At 36.3% G+C, this 19,962-nt stretch overlaps 1 protein-coding gene across 1 annotated transcript; it reads left to right on the top strand.

Annotated features, from left to right (window-relative positions):
* The first annotated feature begins 5,997 nt into the window (after positions 1 to 5,997).
* Positions 5,998 to 19,208, top strand: LOC139744618 (acyl-coenzyme A amino acid N-acyltransferase 2-like). Its single transcript, XM_071655047.1, has 8 exons — positions 5,998 to 6,172; positions 7,466 to 7,765; positions 12,523 to 12,701; positions 15,287 to 15,495; positions 16,183 to 16,282; positions 17,530 to 17,610; positions 18,449 to 18,602; positions 19,075 to 19,208. The coding sequence occupies exons 1-8, from the start codon at positions 5,998 to 6,000 to the stop codon at positions 19,206 to 19,208; spliced, it is 1,332 nt and encodes a 443-aa protein (XP_071511148.1).
* Positions 19,209 to 19,962: the final 754 nt, after the last annotated feature.

Raw genomic sequence — 19,962 nt, 5'->3', positions numbered from 1 at the left:
CCTTTATCTTTCTGCACACAAGATCTAAAGATCCAAAGATTAAATCTAACATCAGATAATCAACACTCAAACACAAACTTACTCTCACACAAACACACGCATCCACACGCGCAAATGTTTTTTCTGTATATTCTTAATAAAAATTGTTCATTTATTCTTCACATGACATACAAAGCATAATGGTCCTGCAGTCATAAGGAGTATGAGAATATCATGCAAAGTTTACATGTTTATAATGTATATTTTGATATGATATAATGGTTATGTACACATCTAATGTGTATAATATATATATATATATATATATATATATATATATATATATACATACATATATATGATATATATATATATGTATGCATACATATATCTATTTATATATATATGACTCCTCAAAAAAAGTTCTGCAAGTCCAATTTGATATAGCATATTTCTCTTAAAACTACATTTCATTCAAATGTGACATCATAATAAAGCCTGATTAATTTTCTTTACAACGACAACTCTCTTGTTTACATTATGCATTCCTGGAATTCACAATATGACCGAGTATGAGGAAATGTCAATTGTGAAATGTTGTGCTTGAACAAATGTTGAAAAGAAAACATTGTGAGATTATCATTAGATTCCAGGCTTCATCCATGAATTAAAAACTGCAGTAGTATCTGTAGATTAAAATTAAACATAAAGGTTGACCAAAAAGTCATCTAATGTTTAGAAATGGGAGTTTTTTTTAAGTGCTTTCACTTCAGCATTTCTTATTCCGGTGGCCTTTTTTCATCAAAACTGTACATTATCAATAGCAAAATTGTTGCGACTTTTCACCTTTGATCTGTCCCCTTACTCAGCTGTTTTGCATATTCCATGAACACCCAATCATAACAAGTGAGATGCCATTTTAGAGATAATCAATCAAGCTTTCTTATGATATCATATTTTATGAAGATATTGCAGGTAAAGAGAATACATCAAACTTTAGTTACAGAACCTATTTTGAGGAGTTTATATATCTATATTTTATATATATATATATATATATATATATATATATATATGTATATATATATATATATAGCGAAAACTTTGAGCAAAGAAAATGGGTTTTCATCGGGATTCGAACCCGAGACCTCCGGATTACTAGACCGGTGCTCTACCGACTGAGCTATTGAAAGCCCTAGATCGGTGTTCGTCCCAAACCCTTAACTCTCTTTACAAAAAGCTGCATCGCTTCGGCGATCCCTCACATTTATTCCAAAGTTGATTTACATCATTTGGGTTTATGTCAGGTTAATGTGTGTGTGTGTGGCACACATACACACACTATAGCTTGTGACCACACGAGCAAAGAGAGTTAAGGGTTTGGGACGAACACCGATCTAGGGCTTTCAATAGCTCAGTCGGTAGAGCACCGGTCTAGTAATCCGGAGGTCTCGGGTTCGAATCCCGATGAAAACCCATTTTCTTTGCTCAAAGTTTTCGCTATTCATTATTACAATTGTTTCTGGTCAGTTTTTCCTTCCTTGTTTCAAAATATATTACAAAAAGCTGCATCGCTTCGGCGATCCCTCACATTTATTCCAAAGTTGATTTACATCATTTGGGTTTATGTCAGGTTAATGTGTGCGTGTGTGACACACATACACACACTATAGCTTCTGACCACACGAGCAAAGAGAGTTAAGGGTTTGGGACGAACACCGATCTAGGGCTTTCAATAGCTCAGTCGGTAGAGCACCGGTCTAGTAATCCGGAGATCTCGGGTTCGAATCCCGATGAAAACCCATTTTCTTTGCTCAAAGTTTTCGCTATATATATATATATATATATATATATATATATATGTATATATATATATAGTTACATACACGTGTGTGCGTGTGTGTGTGTGTGTGTGTTTGTGTGTGTGTGTGTGTGTGTGTGTTCCTGCTATCATCGAAATAGTGAGTTCCAAACATAATCTTGGCAATGTTTCTATCAATCATTGATTGGCCTGTGAAGTTTTCCTTGCAGTTTACTGATAACAGCTCTTTGAACGTGACATGATTATTATACTGCATAACATATCTGCAGAAATGTCAATCACCAGTTAGCACTTGGATGTGCTTGTTTTTTATATATGATTATTATCTATATTTTCTTCTTGTTTTTGTTTTTCTTCCTTTCGTTGACGGGGGTATGTTACTGCAACTGCTGTTATTTCGTAAAATGCTGCTCGGAATCATCCACATGTGACAATGTCAATTCCGGTGGATCAAAGGAATTCCGTTTTGGTCCAATTGCTTGCATTAAATCAATGTAGAAGACATGCATCCTTTATCGTTCCTTCTTGGATATTTGCATTTTTTCATACTTGAACCGAATTCCGAGTATTTTCGTTTTTCGTTGCTCATTAATGCAAGCATGAGAAGTTATTGAAATGATAAACAATAGGGGAATTCATCCGTACTTTGCTTTGTTTGACAATACACGCACACAGGGGTGCTATCATTGCCGATGTTTTGCACAGATATCTTAAAACTAACTAGAGACCGAAGATTTTCGAGTTTGGTGGTAGAGAATTGTCGACTAGTAGAGACTAGCTAATGCCCCATCAGTCCCATTGTGTCACTATGGCCATCATAATTTACAGGGACTATGCAATGCAAATAGTCCTGGTGCCAATGTCAGATTGTGGGCCTACAACCTTATTTTACCGTCCACCCGATTTGTTTTATCATATTTGATTATTATTGATGGTTTTGCACTATTTCGAGGGTGCTGCATCCGAATCTGGATGATACAACACTTACATCCTTGAGGGTTTTGAGATATTCAAGATTGCTGCCAAAATGGCCGCCAAAATCCGTTATTCCTCATATCCCCCCCCCCCAAAAAAAAATGGTAAAAACAGAAATAAAGTTTTACCACACTTCGAGTGTGCTGAATCTGAATCATCTGCACGATGCAAGTCTTGAATCCTTGAGGTTTTTGAAGTATTAAAGATTTTTTATATTCATTTTGGCCGCCATCATGAATATCTTAAAAAACCATAATGATGTAAGACTTGCATCAACCAGATTCGGATTCGGCAACCTTGAAATGAGGTAAAACCATCAATTTATTTTCTATTTTTCTATTTCAACATTCAAATTATTGGCGGCCATTTTGAATATCTCAAAAACCTCAGGTAAAAGAGTTGCTTCTTCCAGATTTGGATTCAGCACCCCACAAATAGGTTGAGACGATCGATATTTGTAACATTTTTAACCGTTGCAAAAGAAATATTTGGGAATTTCAATTTTTGGCGGCCTTATAATATCTTAGAATCCTCAACAAGGCAAAAATTGCATCATCCAGATTCGGATTCAGCACCCTTGATAGGCGGTAGAGCCTCACTTTTGTGTCCAAGTTTGCCCCATTTTTAAGGAAATATATAAAATAGCAATTTCAGATTTTGGCGGCCATTTTGGAGGCCATCTTGAATTCTCAAAACCCTCAAGGATGCAAGAGTTGCATCATCCAGATTCGGATTCAGCACCTTCAAAATAGGGTAATAGTGAGCAAACATCGGTTGGATGGTAACACAAGATTCAGCCTCTGGCACTCAGACTGGTATGTCTGCTGACTGGTATTCACCCATCGTTACTCTCAACATCATTTATGTGCATGGGCAAGCGAATATCTATACATGGCATTATTATATTTTATCACAAGTTTTCTTCCATTTTTATAAAGATTTCATAGAAACGCACGCATACACAAACTTGCAACCAAGATTCTGCCATTGTCATTGTCATTGTCATTGTCATTGTCATTGTCATTGTCATTGTCATTGTCATTGTCATTGTCATAGACTGAGCTTAAAGGGGAAGGCTAGTAACTGATCAGTGGGAATCAGTGGGGATGCTGGGGATGATTGTTCCAATCCTTGTGGGATTCATTTAAGAGTATGTCATATATACATTGTTGTATGAAAATCATAATTATGCTTCAGTATCATCTCATATTCAAGTAATGTGCAATTCATTCGCCCCGTCAGTGTACAGGCATGCTAACTTGGAAACATTAGGCCTAAACTGCACATTACTTGAATATGAGACCATTTCACACAACAGTAGATATATAATGTACTCTAAAATGGATTCCACAAGGATTGGAACAATTATCCCCCAGCATTCCCGTTAATTTCCACTGATCAGTTACTAGCCATACCCATACTTGACTTCTGTATAAACACGAGAAATAAGCGCTCATGCGGGAGGTAAAATACCGGCTCATGCGCGCCGATGCGAGAGGCTCCTGTATAAATAATAATAATAATAAAAGGACATTTATATTGCGCAGCTACTATAATGATATACTCTACTGCGCATTACAAAATGACATGCATACAAGAAATTCAAACAGAAAATACACTACTTCAAGAGATGACTTTTTAACCTGGTCTTAAACTCATTAATTGTAACTGCTTGTCTTACAAACAAAGGGAGATTATTCCATAATTTTGGTGCAGCGTACAAAAATGCCCTGTCACCAAGAGTAACTTTTGATTTCCCCGATGGATATTTCAATAATGTTTGATCCCGTGAACTTCGAAGATGATAAAATGTTTGAAATGATGTTTTTAACTCTACAAGTTCCTGCATGTACACTGGTGCTGTACCATGAATAGCTCTATATACAATTAGCAGAGTTTTAAATATGATTCTCTGCTTTACAGGCAACCAATGTAATGCACGCAGTAATGGACGACAGTGAGAAAAACGAGGAGAATTACAAACTAATCTAGCACATGCATTTTGCACCCTTTGTAGTTTACCTAACTGATTATCAGGTAAACCATAAAATAAACTGTTACAATAATCCAATCTGCTTGTGACAAACGCATGGATAATTTTTTCAGTACTTTCCCGTGTCAAATGCTTCCGAATATGTGCCATATTAAACAAATGATAAAATGAATTTTTACATACTTCAGAGATATGTCTGTCAAAAGCTAGGCGTGAATCAAACCACACTCCCAGATTCCGTGCAGAATCAACAGGATAAATATCAACATCAATCACTTTCAGGCTTTCAGTGCGTAATTTTGAAACTTGCTGTTGAGTGCCACATATTACAAATTCGGTTTTCTTATCATTGAGTAGAAGATTGTTGGATAATAACCAATTGTGAAGATGCACAATACATCGCTCTATAATAGACACAGTATAATTTTCATCTGCTGCAGTAGGTGAAAAAGATATGTACAGCTGTGTATCATCCGCATAGGTATGACACATTACTTCTGGGAAATTGTGTTGGATTTCATGGAACAATAAACACGCACTATAATTCCCAGTAAAATGAGAATATAACAAAAGAGTGCATAAAAGCGTGTAAATAACACCCACCCCTAACCTTGGTTGTGTAGATGACTGTGAGTATGTTTATGTTTGTGCTTCGACCCTGGTGATCACTGATTTCAGACCTGGGGTCACGTGGTAGTCTTGGACCAATCAAAGTCGTCATCTCATATAACCCGGTCTCTCATTAAAAAGAAAAAAAGAGAGAAAAACACACCTTTAAACACACTAGTAGTCGAGGCAAGTTTATCAACAACAGTAATTGAAATAGAGAGAAGGGTAGGGATTCTAATTCCCATTGTTCAACGAGAGGTGGGCCTGAATTTCAACATAGAATAGATTAAACCCCCACAGAACAGAAGAATCAATTTTATGGACCCAGGTTATAGTATTTTCGTCAGAGATAATTATTCCTTAAAGTACGTTCCATCGCGTTTTCACATTCACACACTGTCGCTCCGTCGAGTGTGAAGGTTGGTGGGATCTAGGCATCATGCTGCGCTCTCTTGTGCATTCGCAAATCAAAAGAGTAGGCCTAATTTCGCTGATGCTCAGCAACCACAGCCGTAATGGCACGGTTTGGTCATCAGTCCCTTTCGCAAGAAATTCTGCTGGATCTTCCTTCCCCCTTGTGCGCGGACATTCAACTAGACCATTACCAGTCGCTTCTCCAATGCTGACGGTCAATCCTCAATCGAGCCTGGCTGATGGTGACATCGATATCCAGGTTTCTGGTCTGAATTCGGGCCAGGCGGTCACTCTGCGCGTCACTTCCTGGACGGACTGCGGTCGATACAGCTTCCACTCTCATGCAACGTACAAGGCAAACGACTGGGGCAATATTTCACGTAATATACACTCTTTTCCTGCATCTATTCGTTTTTCCGTGAAAAAAAAAAATGAAATTAACGCCTTTCATGGAGATGCTCTTCCTGTGTTTCCGGGGAAGTTATACATGTTGATGTATCAATATATACGCTGTATTGTGTATTTTGACACACACTGGTATATTCATATAGTATGCATGTAGGCAATATTATATAGATATACATATATATGTATATAATATACATATACACACAATGCATAATGATATACAATATCTAATGCTATCTTTTCAGTATTCAATACCTCCTCTTTGGAATCAGCTCCCTAAGATTGTTCATCACTAGATCAGTTCGAGTCGTTATTGAAGTCTCATTTGCTTGTAAAGTAATTGTCATTGTTATGTAAACTGTTTAATGATGTGGGGGTTTTTTATAGGTTGATGATAATTGTCCTTTTGTGTGTGTGTGTTCTTGTACATGTTTCTGTCTTTTTTCATTTCTTAAAAGTGCTTAAAAATTCAAGTGTAATTAGCGCTCTACAATTTTTTTAATTACATATATATGTACATATATATAAGTGCGCAGAGTTATAATCATAACCCGTCGGTAGCGGTCTCCGTGTGCCCAACGTAAATGATTATATGTATATATTATGTGACGAGCTTGCTTCCGAAAGGCACTAAATCCTTTGAAAATGATGGATTTAGTGCCTTTTGGAAGCAAGCTCCATATATATATATATATATATATATATATATATATATGTGTGTGTGTGTGTGTGTATGTGTGTGTATGTGTGTTATCGTAGTATCATACAAGAGGTAACAGTTCCTATGTGTGTGTGTTTGTGTGTGTTAGTGTGTGTGTGGTGCAAGAGGGAAGAAAAGAAAGAGAGAGGAACTTCTGCAAGATGCTGCATTGTATATAAAGTAATAAAAACTTTGCAACTTGCAAATTATTGCAACTGATTGACAAATTGCCCTACATCGATGTAAATAAACACTGAGTTGATCAGTGTTTGAGTGGTATACTAGTAGCCATGATAAAAAAATTATTACGTCGATGTAGGGCAATTTATTAATCAGTTCCATGAAAACATCTCGACGAAATAGTTTCATTAATTTGAATTGCACATGATTACTTTTGAATCATTGTTGAGGCACATTGGTATTAAATATACTTGTGATCGCTATTTGGTTGGGAATATAGCAGCATTGGATGAACGAATAGGGAAATGGAAAGTTGATGTATCTTTTATCCATCGTTTTTTATGTGTATGTGTGTGCGTTTGTGTGTATGTGTGTGTTTGTGCAGTCAAAGAGGATGTTTCGCTAGGAGGAAGCTATCAGGGATTGGAACCAGCGGGTTTGCTCTGGAGTCTGAAATCGTCATACCAGGCTGCTGACTTCTACCCTCGATTTGCTAAAGTTGACACCGCCAAACCATTCGTCTACCATCTTGACCTCCTCGATGGGAGAGGGGATGGATTCGATCACACCTTGCCAACACTGGCGTCGACCTCATTCGAGAGATGGTACCTCGCTGATTACGTCGAGAGGACTCCGGCAAAGATGGGGAGAGCTGAAGGGGTGTGGTACATACCAAAATTAGCAGGTAGGTTGACTGACGTATACCGATTGAGGTATCTCGAGTGTTTGCCTATTGGTGTAAGTTCTGATTCATCCTGGTAACATTCAATAAGGGTACAAAATTAGCTCTATTCATATGGACTTACTGTTTTAATTCTGAGAAATTCTCCGGGTGAAAGAGCTGTACACACGGGATAGTCTGTGTCGCAGTCCTCCCCCCCCCCCCACCTTATTAAGGGAGTGGTTCTTTGACGACTGACTCGATCCGAACAATAACGTTGGTAGTGCATCTGCGCCGATATGCACCGACGCACAGTGGGCCAGAGAGATACCAAAGTGCGCCAAAAGTCACTTTGGGCACTTGGGATTTTTTAATTTTTGACATGCGCTCTTGAGAGGTAATGCTTTGAAGAATATATCATTAAAATATTTGAATCAGGTATGTACTTTAAAGGGGCATATTTCCTACCTGAAGTAGCAAAATACAATATTTTAAGAGTTTCAAAGCAAATTGTAATCTCTTTAATAAATAAATAATTTCAACATGTAGTTTTTGAGATATCAACCTGTAATTTCTCCCACATATTTCTTAGAGTTCATTTTACGTTATGAATGCCATAAAAATGCAAAGAAACTTAATGTTCATGAACATTTTACGCTAAATATCCTGGAAAAGAGGCTAATTATTTGTATTTTTAATATATCCTAATGAAAAGTTTAGATTGCCACGGATTTCCAACTAAATTTTATTACCACCACATTCCCTGATGTCTCAGCTTTAAGCTGATACCAGATTTGGCTGCCACCTTTTGCCACTTTTTGTGTTAGAGCCGATTTTCCGCGACACATTACGCCTATTTTGGACCTTGCAGCCGCTTAGGAATGCTGTTATATCATACGGGGCCGCATGAGGGCGGCATTTTTTTTTATTCATTTATTTTTTTTCTCGCACGTTAAAGACACAGAAACATGAATAACACTGAATAAGAGGCAAACAGAGTTATAAAATACATGTATAGGGCTAGTCCGGCACCTAAAAGACCCCTCCTCCGAAGATAAAAGAGTACATAATTGCACATAGCCAAGGCCATGTAGCCATATTGTCCATAATTGTCATAGCCACTACTGTAAACATAGCTATTCCCACTGCGATACATATTTTATGGACACCTAAATACATGTACTTCGATGCTACTCTTGACATACGCAGATAAACCGTTAAACACCAAAACACAGAGATTTTATTCTCATCGGCTGCTCGTTGGAAGCAAAGACTGTTGCTTTCCGGCCGCTCAGCAAAGTGTATAGTATCGCAGTTTGTGAATCCGATTGCAGGTCAATGTCAGACATTGCTCGCGTGATCCTCATCGGACGATCTTGCCTCATCGGATCATGCCTGACATGTCTGACATTGACCTGATAGGCGACCAATACAAGTCGGATTCATCAGACTGTGATCCCATACACTTTGTGGGTTGTCGGAAGCAAAAAAAACTTTGCTTCCGACGTCTGATGAGAAAAAAAAAATCACTGTGGAACGTGGATGAATTTATAATTTCATATGATTGTGATTTCGATAAATTTTTCATTAAAAAAAAAATCTTATTATTCTAGCTTTTCCAAGTAAACTTTCATACACGGCAGACTCATTCTTAGCTGCTAAGTCATAACCTTTCATTTTCCTGATTACTGACTTCACAATTTGTTATCCTTCCATTTAAATTAGACAAAATGGTTTTTGCGCTTGTATGAATTGATATGGCATAGGCCTAAGGTTATATATGAAGTAGAGAGATAAGAACTATATCGGAGATTGATTTTATATCGCGCATTTATGTCCTGCTATAGAATAAAGTGAATAAATTCACCCAAACGTACAGCGTACGTCATAAACTTATATTCTAATTAGTTTACACGGACAACAGTATCATTTTGCAGTACGTGTGTAATATGGAACTTTCAGCATAAATTCGATTCTTTTAACGAAACCCGAATGTTTATACACTTTCTTTGACATGTAAGCGTCGTGTATTCAATGGTAGTAGATAAGCAGTGTCAGTGAAGGTGAAAAGATAAATCAATCTTTAAAGAAAAAAATAACAGCCTAAGATTTGCATTGCTTTATTCGTCATTTACAGACAGATTTTTGGTAGCCAATGAAAAAACAGCATCACAGTGACGTCATATGAGTTTGAAATTATGTTCAATCAATTCCACGCCCCTAATTACCCTAAGACACCAAATTTGGGTAAAAAGAAACCACGGAATATAATTTTGGCGCACTTTGAGCTCATTCTGGCCCACTGTGCGACGCCTTCCCGCCACCAAATCACACGAGCTGATGAAGCGTCCAGGATCGGACGTGAAACCGTTCTCGGAATCAAAACAGCAAGTCCAGATGAATTGATTTAACTTTGTACCTTTATTAGTGTTTGCCTATTATCAATTTGGTCAAAGTTTTAGGTTGTTGGTGTGATAACAACCTTGTAATATCCATATAGACCTACATTGATGACGCGATGGCTTTTTGAGAAAGTGACCTTGCATACCTGACTTACAATTCTCGAATATCCAGGTTGGATTACGTCGTTTATGTGTGTCTGCATGTGTTTTTGTGTTTATGTGTATGTAAAAAAAAAAAACACACACACACATAGAACAACAAGTAGGTTACTTGAAGTAACTGGTAAATGAAACTGGAGGATTTGTTCGTATTATCTTTCACACTGAAGCAAATGACGAAAACATAAACACTAGGACACTTAAAGGAGCTGAAGACTGAATTTGATATGAACATTGCATAATCTTCAAACAGAACAGAATGATGTTTTGTGGTAGAATTACCAAGAGAGAAACAATCGGAACAACCCACAGACATGCATACGAGCACTGGTGTTCAACTACGTTGAGACTACAAGAAAAAATGGAGTCAGAATTGACAATCATCATGACTGAACGTAGCTCTCTCGCCTTAAGAGAGGGAAGATCGGGTTTCATGGATGACTGATTTGTGAGAAGTTAGGAGATGCTAAGCCTTTGCATGCCAGACTACTCTCCTGTCCATATACGTGCTTGAAATTTGTGCACTGACTCGTTGACACAGAAAGGGTTAAAGAGTTATTATTTCATTTATATTATTTCGTAGAATTATCGAGCACAGACTTCCGAGAAAACAAGGGAGTGGCTTGTGGGGGGACAATGAGATCATCATAACGTGGTATTCTGAAAATGGAATTTTAAACAAAAAAAAAGAAATCAAAGGAAGTCTTTATCGCAGGCATAGTCGTGTGGGTGGTTTTTCCGTTCGTACTAGTGGTGGATATTTTTTTAACTTGAGACAACCTTGAAAGTAACTTCATCTTGGAATTTCGATATGTTTGATTAACCATGTGGAACGTGCAGCTGCTGATTAATTCCTGGATATAATCATGTCATGTTTGTTGTTGTTACTTCGTTTATTTGCTTCATTTATCATCTGTATCTTCGATTTGTTGACATTAACTGCTTGATGTGTCATTTAAGAGAATAGGATGTTTGCACATTACCGAAGGCATTCTATTGTACTATCAGACTATCCATATCTATAGGATTTTAGCACCTGAAGATTCCATGATTGCGTTTGTATAATTGTCCGAACAGTTAGTGGTTTGATTTTATATTTTGATGCCTCCACAATAACTCAGCAAGCATTGTGATGCATAATAATCATTAATTTGACAAATAATTGAAGATATTTTCACAAAAAGATAAGTTGTCACATCCTTATTCATGTTATTATTAAGATACACTTCTTGTTGCAGACAGGAGATTCTTCAGTCTTGTATTTTGTTTGTTTATTTGTTTTGTTGTATTTTCTTCAATATGATTTATTACAAAGATAAATTTCTTCTCAGTCTTTTTTTAAAGCAGTGTACAAATAACAATGTACATGATTTGAAGAAAGAAATAAATGTAGGTCCCATACGTTACTGACATTAACAAAATGTACATTATATATTACCAATTTAGAAAATAAGTAACAACTGTAAGAAATTATTCAGAAGGACTGCTATAATAAGCTGCTGTTTGAACAGGTGGCAGCAAGTAGAAACTCTAACGAGGGGGAAGGGTGGGATTGGCATGTACACCATTATACATATACTGTTTAGCAGAATGGGGAAAGAAAATTGAACGTGTATAGAATACATTAGATATATAACGCTATCATACAAAATATGGTAAATTATGATTTATTTATGACGATGACCGGGTGACCATGAGAGAAAGTGATGATAATGAAAAGATACTGATGGTAGTGATGATGAGGGTGATGGTGACAAAATGAAATGGTAAGCACAGGAACACTGTGTATATTTGCATGAGTGTTAAATCTAATTCACAGAATACAAGAAAAAAACAATCTTCACAGATTATAGTCTGACAGTAACATAATTTTCACTCTAGCTTCAGAATACATTTTCCCAAGATTTAACATAACCTGGAAGTGCGTACCAAAGATGAAGCACGTTGCATCATATGGATTTATTAATAGCTTCAGATTTACAACTTCCGTGACGTATTATATATGTATGTATGTATATATATATATATATATATATATATACATACAATGTATATGGATATATATGGATTTATATATATGTATATATATGGATATATATATATATATATATATATATATATATATATATATATAAATATATATATATATATGTGTGTGTTACTATTATCATTATTATTATTATCATTATTATTATTATTATTTGTTTCGTTGTATTAAAGAGACACAAAGGCCCCTCCCAGTCCTCCTGGACGTACGGGGGCCAGTATATCCGCCGCCGGATTACCAAGCCGCCCTGCTCGCCTCGCACGGATTTGCAGTCTTTGCCTTTGACTACTTGAGTTCGTACAAGAGCAAAGAGTGTGACGGGCCCTTCTTTGTCGAGCTTGCTGCATTTGAGGTAAAATGACGCCCCTCCCCATGACACCGTTCCCCCCCCCCCCCCCACTTGGAAAAACAACGCAGTTCCGTTATAACAACCACCATTACAACAACACAAGGAAGTAAACATTAACGTCCCAAAATATTGCCATTAACGTGATTATCATCCTTGTTTACTTTGTTGTTCGGCTATAACAAAATTTCGACATAACGAAAGAAAACTGCTGGTCCCAAGTGTTTCGTTATAACGGGAGTCACTACTTGTACGCATACCTTATGAATACTCTACGCAGTGATATAAAGCGTTGCTAAATGTTCATATGAGAACAATATCCATAAATAAGGCCTACTATTTTCCAGTGACGTTTTCTTGCAATTCTTCCTACGCAATTTCCATTAAAACATACACATCACACACACACACACACACACACACACACACACACTCTCTCTCTCTCTCTCTCTCTTTCTCTCTCTCTCTCTCACAAAAAAGCAAAAAATGGTTAGCATCGAAACAAGCATCAAAATATAAGATTGAATATCAAAACACAATGAGGAAATCTATGGGGGTGCAACCGTACAGCTAAAATATATACAATACTTATACAATAAAAATTATTTTGTATATTCCTTTCTTTCTTTGATGATTGAAGACGTCCATATGCCATTAATATCCAACCAATTTTGATATTCTTAATAATTATGAAGATACTATCCTTGTAATCACAAATTTGATAAATTCGTAAGTCACTCTTTTTCATGTAAAGCAACATTATTTATAACTCGGTATAGAATGAAGTATGTGTTTTATTTCCTATAAAGCACTGCAAGACTTTATAGGAGCAAAGCCTGTGATGTTCTGTTTGGTGCTATTTGAAAATTACATTATTTATTTCTATTTTCATTTCCAAATCATATACACGAATGCTATATTCATACAATTCCTTGGTATTGACATTGATTTTAAGCTAACGTGGAAAATCCGTGTTGATTCTCTGTGTAAAATATTATCCGAAAAAAAATGTAGGTGTTATGTACAAGGTAAAGCAGTATTTTCCTAAGCATATTTCACTTTGATTGGATTCCATTCTTGTGTTGCCTCATAGAGATTATGGAATTCCGGCATAAGGAAACTGTTATAAAACGAGATTGAATTCTTTGTTAATAATACAGAAAAGAGCTATACGAATTATCAATTTTGAAAAATTTCTGTGACACTCTAACGCTTTATTGTTCCAGTAGCACACGAAGGATGCAGACCGTACATTACTTACTATTATAATATAGAATAATTTATGTAAAAGTTAATTGTAGCTTCCCGGATGTGTTGTCATCGATGTTCGTTATAATAGTGAAGTACATTCTTAACCTACAATACAATATTCCTGTTCTATACGGACTCTATTTGCTGTAAAAACAACATCTGCAACAAGACCTAGATTTTCGAATGACCTGAATTAAAAGATAATTCCGTCTCATTTTTTTTATTCCTCTAAGCATGCACTCTGATTCATATTTCTGATTTCATATATGACGACGTCTTCTATCTTCCTGGACTTTGTTATGTGCATAATTTGTACTTCCGTCATTACATTTGGATCGCTCCTCAATTCAATTCAATTACATTTCATTTTATTTTCCATACAACAAGGAGTGAAACAAAATACAAAATCTGTATCGCACAATCATATTGTTTGATAAATTTGAAAAAAAAAGTACATATAACTCAATGCAAATCGTGAAGTATATGACATGTACATTTGAATGATGTGTATATTTGATCTAAGAACACCAATGTATGCCTTGAAATGAAAAGCGAGAATTGAAAAGAATTGTCCACTAAAGCAGGGCTTGTAATACAGGAATCATTCAGAAACATGATAATAACTATAAAATACACTATAATAAACAGTCATAATCTTAAAGTTAATTGCTAATGTAACAATTCAGACTAATCTAACAAATTCAGACTAATCTATAAACGAGATCAGAATAACCTAACAATGCTCAACCTGCACGCACCTTCCAGGCGCCTCGCTCGGGTGAGAAGGCTACTCACGCCGCTCTCTTAGATAGTTTCGTGTGCTGATATTTGTAACTTCCTTTTTTTCTCATATCCTACATATTGCATTTTCCTCCTTCATAATTTGGCATTCCCTTCAACTGTAAATTTCACATAAGATTTCATCTTAAATCAGCTTCTGGGAATCTGCTCTCTTTAAGAATGCTTCTTCGTAGGGTCCCTACATTTCACATGTCTTAATTGTGTTTTTCTTGTTAGCTTTACGGTTTATTTGTTCATACGTAGAATATGAATCAATAAAAACAAACAAACAAACAAAGACTTATAATGAAAATTTAGAGGCTGTTAAAAAGCGAACTTGTATATTGCAGCATTTTTCACTTACGGTGCTCTATTACAATATATTTAAACAGAACTCACAATAGAAGTAAACATAAAGTAATTCAACAGGTGAAAAAAAAATGCACTTGTCATTATAGTGGCATCTTGAAGACATGATTGTTTTGCATTCATCTTCAATTAATCTATAAGGAATGCGGACGAGATAAAGATTAATCCTATTCTTCTCCCATCCCAAACAGGATATTTGGGAATATGTTGGGTCGCACCATGCCCTCGACTCAAAGCGAGTGGGGATATCATGTTCGTGCGTCGGAGCGGCTATGGTTCTCCACGCGGCCACTCGGCTCGACCTACCGATCAGTTGCATCGAAATTGCCGGGTTTACGGATTACTTTCCGATCAACGTTGGGATGATCCTCAGCGACGGAACAAGAACTCCGCCGTACAGGTAAAAAATAGTCAGAATAGAGATCGGTGATAAACCTGTACGCAAGCCTTTTCTTGAATTTGCACACAGGAAGAAAATGGTAGACTTGTGAGGTGGTGAAATCATAATTTTCTCCTGTTTGCGTATTCCGTCGCTGCCGTAGTATTACCATCTCATGGAAACATTTCAACTTTCCACAACCACGATCATTTTACGTTATAGATTATGAAGAAACTTTTCGTTTGATTTATATGATTTCAATTATCTTGAATGTTGAGTCACTCACTCTGTATATATATATATACACATATCTTTGCATGGTAAGGGTCCAAGTAACACACACTTTATGCTTCAAAGGGGCCTCAATCCTTTGATATTTCAGTATTCTTGAGTCAAGATATAGCATGTAGTTTAATATGCATAGATTCGAAATGACATTAAGTTTTGATATTAGGTAGCTCTTTATCAATTTTTACATATATAAGTATGTTCTACGTAGGAGACAGTTCGTTTCAAAATGTGTTTACTTGTATGTATTCATGCAGGGCCTCCAGGAACAACAGTGTTTAACCACTGACGGAGCCACCCTGTGAAAATAAAACATGTAAATGAATAAATAAATGAATAAATAAATAAATAAACAAATATTTAGAAATACAATCTTATCCTGTACCTTATTTCTCTCTCCCTTTTTTTCTTCCAACCAAGATGTGCCCAAGGGACTACAGTTGATGATCAGGGAAGGTTATGGCTCTCGATGAAAGGTGAACACGTAGGCTTGAGAGAGACGGACATTCAGGTTCCTCAGGTAAAAATTCACACTTATTCTATCACAATTTCTGGCTACATGTGTATATATATATATATATATATATATATATATATATGGGACCCCTTCTCGCACTCTCCCTCTCTCTATATATATATATATACATGCATATATATATATATATATATATATATATATAAAATTATATATATAATTATATATATTCCCTGTTACTACAATATATAACTGTAGTGACGGGGAATACACACACGCCCAAACCCAGCTGCCATAGATTATATTACTGACAAGGGCGGAGCCCGAAAGGTCAAATAAATAGGTGTGTAACACGTACGGCTGGTGTAAAACCTGTTGTCAATATATCATACATAATTTATATATATGTATATATGTATATATATATATATATATATATATATTTATTTATTTATTTATATATATACATATATATATATATATATATATATTTGAATCCATCAATGCTAATTTAAGATATTTGTGTCTAAAGCTGCTAAAAAGACGAGCAAAATTAATATGGAATATCTTTACTCATACCTTCAAGAATATTCCGTGTCTATAAATGTAACAAATGAAGTATAACTGGAAATGTTACATTTTGCTTTATCCGATGATTGACTTAGTTCAAAGTGTTTATACCATTTTGTGATGTAACTCTTCATTCTATGTATATATACTTATTATATTACGCATATATCATAAGTCCATATAGTTTGATTTTTGCGTCAAATATCTATGAAGCATTCTATACTCAGGAATTGTTCGATTCCAATTTCACATTATACGTTCATATCGGCTGTGTCCTTGTGAAATGTTCAAACGAATGCAATGTTAGAAGTGTCGTCAAAATCGGACTTATCGAAAAAAAAAAGTTGTGGAATAGTCCAGTTTCCTATTTCAGTACCTCATATATAACTTCTCCCTATAGTCAGTGAATCGTAGATAATCTGACCTTTATATTCCCCTTCGATTGACGAGATATCAAGTACAAGTATTGTTCGTATCAAATTCTTATCCATTTCCAAAAACTTATAATTGTACGGAATTTGTCATAAAATTTACAAAATTATATCATGGTTCACAGCTTGTTTTTCGTTACATTGTTTTGATATCAAGTATGTATTCAAAAGTTGTAATCATATCGTGGCAAACACTTCATTGAAATGTGATCAAAACACTTTCGTACCTGTCCGAAAGTTATGCTTTAATATTACCTACGTTTCATTATTTCTGTTGTTTTTGTCATTTAGATAGAGAACCTAAAATGCCCATTACTGATGTTTGCCTTTGGAGCGGAAGATGCACTTGGACTCAAATGGCGCGCTGACGCTGTAAGTACGCTACTGTTTTAAACGCCACCTACTTTTTTTTTGGGGGGGGGGGGAAGAGTATCATTTGGTTGGATGTACTTATCGAGTTCGACACCCACCTTACGAGTTATGCAGCCCACGAATCATGAGGCCCATGAGTCCGACATTCGGCAACCGCGGCCCACGAGTTCGACATTTGTTAGTAAACAAGGATCACAAGACCGACACAAGAATCTCCGCAATGTTTAGGTCTGTTGTTCTCGTGGGCGTTTTCTCCAAATGTCGAACTGGTGGGCATTTTTTTGCACAGTGTCGAACACGCGGACCTTGTTAGCCTAGTGTCGGACTCACTAGCCTTGTGTGCATAGTACAAACTCATGGGCTGTATGACTCGTGGAGTCTTAGACGTGGACTGCATGACTCATGGACCCCTTTTCAATGTTGAATTCGTGGGCCGTATGACTCATGGGTGTCGGTCTCGTGGGATGATCCCATTTGGTTACTCTAGACTTTAAAACCACAGAGAAAATAAAACGTGAAAAGGTCAAGTGTCCCTCTTACTATTACTTATTCAATCATTTTTCTCACATGATATAAAACAGATTTAGACCAATGTTTAGAACAAAGAGCTTAAGATTCTTTAAACCATCAACGTGGTCAAGGTGACTCATTTCTAATGAAAGGTGATACAATGTTTTTATTGTTTTGTGATTTAGAGAATTACATTCGAACAACTGAACAATCGAACTATTTCTGTTGCATCCAATGATAATATTAATTTCTCTTTTTTTTCACGAGAAAAGAAGCGAACTTTAGGGTGTAATATCTAAATGAATTACTGATTTTTCTACCTGTAAAGATAAAAGCACGTCTTGACAAGGCTGGAAAACAGCACCTCGTTTCCTATGAATATCTCCCGGCAACGGGTCGTTTCCTTGACGCCCCCTACCTGCCCAGCTGCGCCAGTTCTCGTCTTGTCTCGTACGGCTTTCGAGCGGATAACCAGCAAGAAGGTGCGTATAACACGTTAAAATATTGCTGTAAGCCCAACACCACAGTGGGCTAGGTTTGATTGTTGTGTGTAATAGCCAAATGCTAGCATTTAAATGGATAAAGGAAGTTTTTCGATGAAATTAAGATTACGCGTCTCTCTATCAGTTGGTCTTTCAGATCTTTTTGATACTTGAAAGCCACTACAAAGTCAAACATAATTATACATGTATAAGCAAAGGATGTAAAACGGATTTAGGTAAATCAATGCACTGTAGAATCAGAAAAAGAAATAACGGTCTCAGAAATGGTTGAAATGGTTACAATGGTTGAAATGGTTGAAATGGTTGAAATGTCACAATTCAACGTAATTACTTGTAGTAAGACTGTATAACATACAAGTCAACCCTTTTTATCATCCTTATACATTAATAAACGAACATGATACGACCTTCAATCTCGTAACATTGTTGTGTTTTCTTATCCTGTGTCCAGTATACCTCATTTCACGCGGTGACACAAGCAACAGTCAGTATGCTCGGGACCAGGAATACGCGTGGCGGAGGAAGCTCGGCTTTTTTCGTGAACATTTAGGCGCCGATCTTTACCGCAGCGACTGGTTGTCGTAGCCTCGCGGAACTTGTGTCATGAACGCTGGATCGTTCAAAAGTCGTTGAACTTTTTCTTTCAGCCCTCACACTGGTCGTATCAGAAACCAAGTGAACACAGAGAAACTGAAATTTCCAATGCTGGTGTTTGAATTACGAACCACGAATCTGGACTTTATCCGACAGCTACGCAAGGAATAACAAATGAACGTTTTATCGAATGAAAATATTGTATATGTATATCTATATGAATATTTATATATATGTATGTTTGTGTGTATATATATGTGTGTGTGTGTGTGTTATTTGAGAATATTTAATAAGACTCATATTTCGTTCTATCGTGTACTAAAGGGTGGTTATATATAGCTTACTTCACTGGAAGTGGCTGGTTGATTTTTCTTGATTTTCTGGTGTATGTTTTCTCTTCTCAATACTTCACCCCTCTCTTCTGAGGACACAAAATCTGTATTCTTTGTAACTGTCTAAATTGTACCATTATATTATTATGTTGATAATGCCATAATATCGACTGTTCGTCCGCTTGCAGCATGCGGTTTATCCGATCTCCAAACTTCCATCAGAGAATAATTTGCCATATTTCCGAGTATTTTTGTCTCCCCTTTGTGCTTTGTGTGTTTTGGTACTTTGTTGTTTACCAGTGCCCCTCATCTTATTCTCTACACTCGATTTTAGTACTGAGACCTGCGTCTCAGCAAGCTTGCTTTTTAGTAGGTTTCATCATGTTTCTTTAGCTTTTATTCTCAGATTCCAA

This window comes from Diadema antillarum, unplaced genomic scaffold (assembly GCF_040938485.1).
Source record: "Diadema antillarum isolate AM-2024a unplaced genomic scaffold, OU_Dant_1.0 seq00001197_RagTag, whole genome shotgun sequence".
In the NCBI taxonomy this organism is placed as follows: Eukaryota; Metazoa; Echinodermata; class Echinoidea; order Diadematoida; family Diadematidae; genus Diadema; species Diadema antillarum.
The sequence above is the reverse complement of the archived record's forward strand: the minus strand, read 5'-3'. Positions and strand labels throughout refer to the sequence as shown.